General features: G+C 18.6%; 1 protein-coding gene across 1 annotated transcript; it reads right to left on the bottom strand.

Moving 5' to 3' along the window:
* Positions 1-9,334: 9,334 nt before the first annotated feature.
* Positions 9,335-10,625, bottom strand: PGO_003950 (variable surface protein; the record flags this gene model as incomplete). The annotated part of the gene is made up of 3 exons (XM_028691394.1): positions 9,335-9,505; positions 9,628-10,461; positions 10,596-10,625. 3 exons carry the CDS (start codon positions 10,623-10,625, stop codon positions 9,335-9,337), a joined length of 1,035 nt encoding a protein of 344 aa, XP_028547195.1.
* Between the last annotated feature and the right edge of the window lie 1,662 nt (positions 10,626-12,287).

Raw genomic sequence — 12,287 nt, 5'->3', positions numbered from 1 at the left:
TATTGTATTATATAATATGTGGCATGCGCAAAATTAAAAAATTATTAATCTAAAGTGACACCTAACTATTTATTATCATATATTTTATGTAGTAACTTGGAAAACATCTACACAGTTATATAAATAAATTATTTTTTCACTGTATAATTAATATATATAATTTACGTTCACAAAATTATATTCAATTAGGATTATTTTATCAATTCTAATAATATTATCGTGTTTAACGAACACCTTTTTGATGTTTGTTATTATATAAATAATAATAGAAGCTTAACAAAATGATCATCCATAATATTTATAAATTATATCCATGTATTATAAAAAATATGCATGAATAATTAGAAGTAATATAAATTTAATAAATTGATATTGCTTAACGTAAATAAATACTATACTTTTACATATATGTATTAGAGATAAATCCATTTGATCAAAAATAATAATATAAACAGTTGAACGCATATCATTACCATACATATATAAAAAATATTTATACATCAGTATAATTCATAAAAAGTAAATTTTTTTTAATTTTTTAATTTATTTAGTTTTTTTAATAATTATTTTACACATAATAGATATTTAACTCAACAACAAAAATTTATAAAATAAATAATAAATATTATATTATACAGTGACCGTATATTTATTTTATTGTAGTATACTCAGATAATATTTTATGTATGTTAACTATTATATATTCTATTCCGTTAATATTATGTGAACTAAGATTATGCTCCTAAATATTATTAATCCATGATTAATAAAGCAAAATATAATTATGCATATATTTAATTGTATGCGTAAATGATATTACGTATAATAATATATATATGTTAATTATTTCGTTTAGTGTAGATATTAGCACACTGACACGTAACATTATCCATAACTCATTCAATATTAATTATAAATTATATGAAATTAAATATTTATATATAGTTATAATAAACTTAACAACAAATATTAAAAAGTGTTATAGAAAAAATTTATTTAATTTATAAAAAAATTTTTCACAATGCATAATTTATTTTTTCTTATTTTTTATATTCATGTAAAAAATAAATACTAGTCAAAGTCAATATGCTATCGATTGTGTATTGCATAAAAATTGTACTTTTCAAATTTATATTTTTATAATATAATTTATTAATTTTAGGGATATGAAAGATAATATTTTTCTTTTTGTTACAGGGTTTAGGATTATGTATATTATTGTATATTTTTGTGCTATATTATCCCTTTTCTACTATCTTTAATGAAATATGTTTGTAATCAGGTTTATAGTATGTATTGTAAAAAAAAATATATATATTAAACATTCAATGATATTTATAATATTGGTGTGAATATTTTTACGTCTAATTCATAATAGTATATATTATAGTGTGCATTAGTTATAAAATATATTGCTTATACACAATGTTTATCAAGAAATGTGTCATAGGCAATATAGATTAAAATAAATATTTTGTTGTTTTCTATTTTATACAAAATATGATTATTTTAATAACATCTATATAATTTTCATTAAGAGGGATATATTTTCTTACTTTCTTTTGTCAGGTATTTTTATTTTTGTTCACGATAGAAATGCGATTTATTTATTAAAAAAAAAAAAAATCTTCTTTGAATACATGAATTTCTCCATTTTCACATTGCATTCAATGAGTGCTAATTATATATTATTGATGTCAATAATAATATATGAATGAGCTCCATTAAATATGTTATATATAATTTTGATTTATATATCACTATCTTATTTTCATTATTGAAAGAAAATATACAAATTTCTTTTTATTACACGTTATATTCTTTGCATATTTTAAAAATTCACAAATCATTTTATATATTTTTATTTTCCTTAGTTCAAGAAATATCTATTTATAATTATAAATTTACAAAAATAAATTTTTTTTGTAAATATGTAGCTACTGCTTTGTAACAAGTGTAAATATGGTATTTTATAAATACATTCATATTTATGAAATGTTAATTGCTTTGAATAAAATAATATTTTAAAATATAATTCATAATTACTGTATATTTGAAAATATAAAAACACTCTTTAATTAATAAGAACATTTCTAGGTGACATGTTATACATTTTTGTGTATGTTTTTATTAAGCGATATCATTGCTTTAACATATTGAAATTGTTTATACAGAAGAGGCATATTAACATAATTAGTTATAACAACCTTTAACCCATATCAATAAAATATATTATATTTGAAGCTATGTACGTATTATTTAATTTTTATAAATCTCATGGTTACATTAAAAAAAAAGGATTATTATATTTTTAATCATAATCATATTTATTAATTAATATGTAACTGAATATATTACTAGCTAATTTGCGGTCAACAATAGTACCATATAATTATTATTATTTTAATTACAACATTTACATTCATTGTTATACCATATTCTATGTATTTTATAAAATAGTATACAATAATATAATTTATGATATGCTATTATTTTTTTACCTCTAATATGAATTTGCAAAAAAATTTTTTGATTACCATGTGGTTATAGAAAAAAAAGCATGGTATTCTGGATCCTCTACTGATTATTATTGCGAAACAATTTATCAATGAACTTTAGAATGTACTAAAAATAATGGTGATCATATATGCCATAGATTTATGCAGCACGCACATAAAATTAAAGAATAAAATAACATAAGTTATCCAGGATATATATACATACACTAATTGTTATATAATCAGTGTCACGAAAAATGTGAGAGCGCAGAAATATAAATAATTTTAGTAAATTAAAAGAAATGTATGATGAAACTGAGGAGACAATATATACTAATAATAATGAAATTAATGTTATGGAAGTACAGTTTGAAAGGATAAATGATAAATATAACATAAGCATAAAACATAGAAGCACTGATAATAATAATTATAAAGAATAATAAAATGTATTCAAAAGAATATATATGAATGTCAAGAATGAATGTTATTGCAATAAATATTCGTATTTCCGTAAAACATTTGAAAAATATATAAATATATACAATGTATACGTAAAATCCATAAATCCATTAAAATTAAAATAACAAATTTTTCCCCTTTACAAATAATACAATATAATAACCTATATATATATTCCAATGATCCTAATATTTGTAATAGTAGTTCTTTTATTTGTTGTGTATAACGTTAGTTACAATATCATTTATATTTTTATGCTACAGAATAATTTTCCTAAATAATTTGAAAAAAACAGAATTCATAATATCAAATTTGCATGATTAACATATATATTTATTTTTATTTTGAACAAGTCCACATAAATTCGTTCATTTTTGCACCATAAAATAATAAATAAAAAAAGTATCCACAGCAGTATAGAAGAACGGATAAATGCTCTTAATTATTTAGATATATCTAACAAAATTTCATGAGACAGAAAATATAATATATTTTACAATTATGATAATTGTTAATATTAAACCTACAATTAATTAAAAATTATAATTTAAAAAAATATAGAGATTTTTATGATAATTACACGAAGAACGTTCCTATATAAAAAAAATATAATTATGAAATATTTATTGCTATATAAATAAATGCAAAAAAAACATTAAATTGTTTATTCAATACAATAATCCTTAAAATAAATAATATAATTGTAATAAAAATAGTATTATGTATAGATACGTGTAATGAATATGAGAACTGTAATTAATATAAAGATTCCTCGTTTTATATTATTTTAAGTTACATGAATATGTACAACATAATTTATAAAATGATATAACATATACATATGAATAATGCACATTATAGTGTAATAAAGTTATGTATATATATATATTATAAAATGTATTATAATTAAGAAAATTATGGTTAATTTCTCTAAATATTCCATGCTATTTTGATATATAATATTAACAAAAAATATATTTACATTAATTTTATATACGTATTCATAAATTAGCTTAATATATATGTATGTTCATTATATTTCTATATAATATCCTTTATGGAATTAAAATTATATACATCCTTCATGTATATTTTACATATATCTGCAATATATTGACACAAATGTTTTGTTAACATATCCATGTATATAAATTATAAGACGTATATTATTTCTTGCTTTATTTATTCTTTCATTCTTTTTATATTATTATTCCATTTTTTTTTTATTTTTTAATTATTACACTTAATTTAAAAAATATTTTAGTAAATTATATGTTTCTTTCATTCAATATTAACAAAAAAAAAATAAAAAATTATGTATTTATTATAATTGAAACATAGCTACATCCAAATTTATTTAATATTAAAAATCATTACTCTAAATATATTTTAATAAAAAAAAAAATAATTTCTTTCTATTTACGCTTAATTTAGTTCTCTAAATATTTTTTTGTTTAAAAATTATATACGAAAAAATAACTACACCAGAGTGTCACAGATTTACTAATAAAATATATGGTATAACATAAATTATGAAATAGTACTATCATATAAAAAAATAGCACATTTCAATTTTTGTTTATTATTAATGTTTTAAATCAAAAATCCTTACATTAACAAATGGCTACATGGTATTATATAGATTATTTGTACAACAATATTTTATGTAAAATTGAAACATATATTACGTATTTAAAGGTAAAAATGTTCAAAATAAATAAGAAATGGATATATATAAATTACCAATTTATTTTAAGAAATAATGTGAGCACTACGTATTGTATACATTTTCTGTAATATAATATTTATAATACATATGCTAAACCTTCAAAATAATATACTATAGTTATGTTAAAAATAATTTATATGATTTTTTTAATATTACTCTATTACATAGAACTTCTTGTGCTAAGCATCAATTATTGTTATATTTTAGTAACAATCACTAGTATATATAAGAAATATAAATGTCATGATACTAAAAAAGCAAAATTAACAAACATATTCTGTAAAGTATATAATTGGTAGAACTATATAATCAGTGCATAATTATTAATAGTCTTTATTAAGGTATAATTTACATTATAATTAATATTAATTTGAATAAAATATAATTTATTCTGTATTCATATAATTTTTGTTATGCATTTAATCGACATAATTATATAATTTTTTTTATAATTATATACATCATTTCACGAAATATTTCATATATTTTGAGTAAGATATATAAAAAATTTAAATAATATATGATAAATAAAAAATTACCAAAAATTCTATAATTATGTAAATAATGATGTTTTATATTTTATAGATATATTTTTTTTTATTTTTAAAAGAAAATAAGAATATATGCAAAATAAATTATGAATAAGTTTAATAACTGTATAACTCACTTATATTTATATACCGTATAACTAATGTATTATATTTATACATATAATACATAAGTAGTTATTATAATTTAATGTTATATATATAATTATTTAAATAATACGCTCGCATTATATATTTAAAAAAAAAATCTATAATAGTGCCCTATATTAATACTTAAGGATACTATTATAAACCATGATTTAAAGGAATTGTAGAAATATATGAATTACAAAAATTTATATACAAGTCATAAATGTAATATTTATTTGAACACTTTTAGTATATAATATTTTATGAGCAATAACAAATAAAAAATTCTTCCGAGTTAAATAGCATTTGTTAAACACCATGAATGTGATAAGTGTTAACAAAAATGTAGGTTTATATTTTTCTCTATGATTATAAATAATGTCTTCTATGCTGAGAATACCATATCATATGAAGATCAAGTGCATTATTTATATATTATAGCATATATTCTAATTTATTTTAACATTTCAATCTCTCTGTTCTGTTTGATTTCAAATATATTTATCCTATATGCATGGATGATTATTATGAGACCACAAATGTTCATATAAATACAAATGGGAAAGCATACATAACACTGTTCCATGAGGTAGATAAAAATGTAGTAAATTCTGATTATATATTTATTGTTGATTGCCAACATATTACCTTATATTTAAAATATATTAAAAGCAAAAGAACTAAAAAAAAAAAAGTATTATGTAAATATTTCCACTATAATCTGAATAATAGACTAACGTCATTGAATCCTTCTTTAAATAAAAAATAAATGTAACAAATTAATGAAAAGTGTATATGTCAAAATAAAAGAAGAGTATAATGAATTTAATACATGCAATGGTCATATTTATGATTACCATGAAGGATTTGTTGATATAATGAAAAAAATTAAACTCTGTACTATAATTTCTAATCATTAAATGCTGATGCATACGCATGCAAAAATACATCTATCTCCTAAGAACATTTTATGGAACATTTATAAATAAATAAAAAAGTTAATAATAACATTTTCCTTCATGTGCGAAAGAATTCAAAGTTAAATATAATGAGTACATAGGGACAATGAGTTATTGTTTAAATGCTCCCAAAATCATAGATTTCTATTATTCAAGATATACGCATAAGATTTTTCTAGGTTCATTTGGTATAATGATTTCTATATTAATAATTATGCATATTTTATATAAGGTTAATAATATAATAATATTATAAAATTTAAAATGTTAAAATTAATAACACACACACTTATATAATTTTAATATCATATAAATGCAACATTAATAAAAAAATAAGTTCATTTGTTTATTTTCTGTATATACTTTATGGATCATATATAAAATCAACTGTAAGGATTCCAAAGAATTCTTGAAAAAATGAAGTGGATTATCTAAATTCAGTGATTCATATGAAACAGAATACCAAAATTTTATTAAAAACAATTATAAAGTATTATATAACACTATATAATACTAAAAAATAAAATTACTCATAATGAACACATATTATGTAATCGAAAGAAAATTTTATTATAATTGAACGATATTATATTAGAAGGTAAAAAAAATATTATACAAATATAAAATTCTAAATTAATAAATAAATAATAATATGATTCCTAAAATTGATATAATATAAAATAAAAAATTGTATATCCATATGGAACACATAGCTGGTAAATGAAATGTAATTATAAATATTATGCATTTTATAAATTAATGAAATAAACATATTAAAAATATTAGACATTACAATAAATAATAATCATTTCACATATATAGTCAATATATAGTAATATTTTTTATAAAATAATATTTTAAGAAGAAATAAGTACCTATTGTGTCTAATTAAAAAAGAAATTATACTTAATAAAATATAATATAGGTTCATAAAAAAAAATTGTATTGTATAAGCTATCATCCATAAAAAATAATTCTAAATTGTATTATTATATATAAAGTAATATATAAATGTTAAACCATTTAATATTTAGTATAACCTAGAGCATTCGAATTTATTGGTAATCACAATATAGGTTACATATATATTTATCTATTATTAGCTTGCTAAGATAAGATTATTTCCATATTATTGAAGGAATTTGTGAAAAATATATATAGCATATTTAATTACGTCTATTTGTGTTGATAATATTGAAATTTATTCAATATATTTGTATTAAAAAATTTAAATAATGTGTACAATATTTTAAATTACAATTTCCTATCCATATAATACTGTGTGTCAATAATAGAAAAATAATGTGACTTCTATATATATACACTGTATCTCTATTACGACTTTTAAATATATTTTTTTGCATTATATCATAAAATATATTTGTTGAGTCTATGTATATATAGTAAATATAAAGTTATATTTTTACGGATAAATATATATTTTTTCTACCTTTTTTATATTTGATGAATACTCCATACTTCTGTAACTCAGGAAAGTCAAAATATATAATTGTTATTATTGCAATTATTTGTAAAAAACAGAATTAAAACAAAAAATTTTGTAATTTTAAAGAACACATATAAAATATTAAACGAAATCATAAGATAGAAAGCAAATTATAAAAGGTAAATTAATTAAATATAATACATATATATGTATATAACTGAAAAGGATACCATGTTCAGTATAATATTAATTTATATAAAATTAATATAAAATTCTTTTTATTTATTTTATTTAAAAAAGCTAATATTGTTCTTATGTTTTATATTTCTAATAGTTATATTCTCCTCAAATCCTTTTCATTTTTTTTACTATGAACACACACAAAAAAAAATAATTTACAAATATATTAAAATTAATTTATAATACATAAAAGCACATTTTTTATATATGTTATGTTTTTTTATGCCATTTTCAAAGCTTAGCATTGTTTAAATTTTTAAATCAAAAGTATCTTCATTTACAAGATTTACGACTTAGAAAACACGTTTATTAAAACAAAATAAAATTTATTTTAACATATATACATATTCATATTCATTCCAACTATATAATATATAATTAAATATAAACAAGATGTCCATAATTTTTGAAGCTCTTAGAAGTATTTTACTAGATATGTAATATATTTAAAAATATATTATATATACATCAATAAATGAACGCATATATACTTAAAAAATACGTTAAACATAAAGAATATTATTTTAAATATATATACTATTGTATTATTCTTTAATTAAAATAATTATCTTACATGATCTCAATTAATATAAAATTTTTTTAATTGTGTATTATGGTAGCTATATATGATTGTTGTGCTCACGTTTATACCTATTTTCCACATGGATTACTATAAAGTTATATTTTTTTTAATACATATGTACATATAATTTAATATTTAGTATACTTATGTTAATGTTTTACGTATTATTTAAAAACATAAACATATATATTGTTGGTGATTAATTTAAGTAATTATAGCTCTTTTTATTTTATTGAATTTTTGGTACATGCTGAGATATTTAAAGTTGATTCATTCAAGATTTTCACATATTTTAACTAATTCTTTTACCTTTTCCCTTAGATAGTATTTTATATTAAGCATCAACATGTTCTATTTATTATATTTTTTTTATATTATTAGTTACATATCTTGTTAAAATTATAGTGAATATGCAATTATTTCTTATATGATAAAATGTTAAATGTTGATTGTTAATGGATTATATTTAATTATAATAGCATTCATATTTATAATATGTATTTTTATATATATATTTTTTCTCTTTTATATAGTAAATGTACTTATTGTTCCTCTCGTAGTAATAATTCAATATTGCATCTTTATAAGTTATTGAAAATTAAAAAACAATGTTCTCCTTGATATTATTTTATCAAAATATTAACATACGTATAAGTAAATTTTTTTTTATAATAATTCATTTATTTTATTGAGTTTTTTAAAACAAACTAAACTGATCTCTGTAACTATGTTTATACATTTAGTGCCTATAATTAGCTGAACTATATGATATTTTATGCTCATCATCAATTGAATTTTTGTATTCAACGTCAAATCTACCCATAAAATCCAGATAATTTTTGTTATTTTTTTTCAGCACTTTTCTTAATTTCCTTACTCTTGGTTTTAAAAATGAAAAATAAGGGGTATACTGAAAAAAAATTTAAATAATATTTTTATATCTTGTTCATGCGTTTTATATAAATATATTAAAGTTATTTATAAAATAAATTATATGCAATATAAATTTTTTTATTTAAATTCACTTTTAACCTTATACAATATATATACAGTTACTAATATTGCAAATGTTAAAATAACTATTCCTGTGCCAGTACCTGCACCAGAATCTGTATAAGCGTCTATAATTGCACCAATATTCGTGTTTCCTTCTGTAGACTCTTCCTTTTCATTCGTTCCTAAAACTACTTTCAATATTCCATTTATGTAGCCATCCTGTTTAAGATATATTAATAAGATTTTCCCTTGGGGACCTTTTTCTTCCAATGTCTTCACAAAACTTATATAATCTGCATTGGCCTGTTGTAGTGATAATTTAAAACTGTCGTGATATTTATCTATGGATTTTTCTAAGTCTTTCAAAGCATATATAAATTTATAAATGTCAGATTTGTTGGGTAATGCAGCATTATTAAATGTGTTAAAAGTGCTATACAGATTATCAAGTTTTTCCAACGTACTAAATGTATCAGTGTCAATATTGATAACATGATTCCAACATATATCAGATATTTGTGCTTCGGAATTAATTCCAATTTTTTCTATAAGTTTTTCATAGCAATCCTTAGATCCACTGCAATTACAATCACGATTATTTAGTATATATTTTTTTAGCTTATAATAGAAGTATTTGCAACATGCTTCTTTATTATCATCATTTATACGTTTTGTAATATGATCCAAATATAGACTAAGAATATTACAATTATTAATAAAACTGTGATCACTAAGTGTATGACTTGTTACTTCAAGACGGAACGCACTACACAACGTTGTAAGTTTATGAAATAACTGATTTCCGGTATGAAGATGTGGCGCCCAATTGAATCCATTTATACAAGTGGGAAATATACTATTGAAATCGAGCTAAAAATAAAAGCAATAATATATACAAAAGGTAAAAAAAAAATTAAATAAACATTTGCGCTTTGATTTCAATAAACAAGATATTTTAAAATTATCTTTAAAAATTATAATTTTAATAAACATTTGAAACATACATCTTTCCCATTTATTTTTATTTCGCTCATTATATTTTATATAACCTGATTAATAAATAAAAAATTTTATAATTAAATCATATATGATAAAAACATCAGAATTAACTGTCAATTTATATCATATGTACTAATACATAAATTCATTTAATTATATATTTCATATTATGTTCATACATTTAATAAATTTTTCATATATTTTATACTGCAATAGCATTATTAATTCCGTTTACAGTGATTATTTTTTAAAAAAATAATGTAATTAAAAAATATGTGAATGTCTTACGATATATATTATAATATGAAGTTACGAATTTTATATTTGTAGTAATATTACATGTATAAACCATTTTCATAATACCATAAAGACATATAATAAAATATATTCTTTATGTAATATTATAAATAATTTTATTGTAATATATTTATTTTTATGGTTTTATTCAGTATATAAATTTGCTCTATACATTTATAACTGCAGTATTCATTAATTTTATATAGATACTTTAGGATTCAAGGATTATTATGAATAGTTCTGTATATATACATTTTCTGTTATTCATAGATTTTATTGTTAACTACTTTCGTGTAATGAATTATTTGGTAGTTATTAATACATTCATTTCTTTTATGTAAAAAATGTTAAAAATACACGAAATTAAATACCTTATTTTTATATAATTTATAAATAAGGTAAATACAATTTCTTAATAGCTTATTATTATATATCGGTTAATATTTACATATATAACAATGTAACTAAATATATTATTTCAATTTATATATACTTATAAAATATTCATACATTATTTTATATTAGGTTAATATACATGGATATCAAATATATATGTAAATGATAAATAAAATATTAAAGTTTTAAATTTTATATTAAATATTATACTTACAAATGTTTTATAATACTATTGATTAATTATATTTTTGTTTTATGCAATATAATATTTTAAAAAAATAATCATCTTATAAACACTAATTTTTCGTGTTTTCATGAAGAATATATATTTATTTTTTCATTTTACATAATTCAATGTATAATTAAATTTTAGCATTGTGTTACTATATATATTATATTTAAAGAATTATAATAAATTCAATTTATGTATGCTCTATGTGATAAATGTTTCATCTTAATACGAAAAAAACTAACTGACGCTATATGTATTTCTCTGCATAAACAAAATATAATAAATAAGTTAATACTTTCGTTTCTATTTTTGAATGTTATTCACACAGTGCTAATTTTATATTACTTAATTCTTATTTATTTTTAATTATTTATTTAAAAAGTGAAATGTATTATATGACTTGTTTTACTATTAAATCATTCTCAAAATATATTATAATAATTATATATATAAATTCTTGATTATGTAATATACAATAAATTGTGTTTTATTTATTATAAATATATAAAAAAATACATAAGGAAGAAATATACTAAAAGTATAAATCACATATATCAAAAAATTATATATTCTCATTAAATTAGTACTTTTATGAGTCTTCATATCTTTTACTATTTAAATATACACATGCTATACTATTCATTGTATAATTTATATAAACACAATTTTTTATTCTCATATTATTCATTAAATATAGTTTTTCTTATAATAATAAAATAATAGAGAAATATTTCTTTTTTATATATTCAATATAAAAATCATAAATTTATTT

This window comes from Plasmodium gonderi (assembly GCF_002157705.1).
Source record: "Plasmodium gonderi DNA, contig: Pgo-contig_609, whole genome shotgun sequence".
NCBI lineage: Eukaryota > Apicomplexa > Aconoidasida > Haemosporida > Plasmodiidae > Plasmodium > Plasmodium gonderi.
The sequence above is the reverse complement of the archived record's forward strand: the minus strand, read 5'-3'. Positions and strand labels throughout refer to the sequence as shown.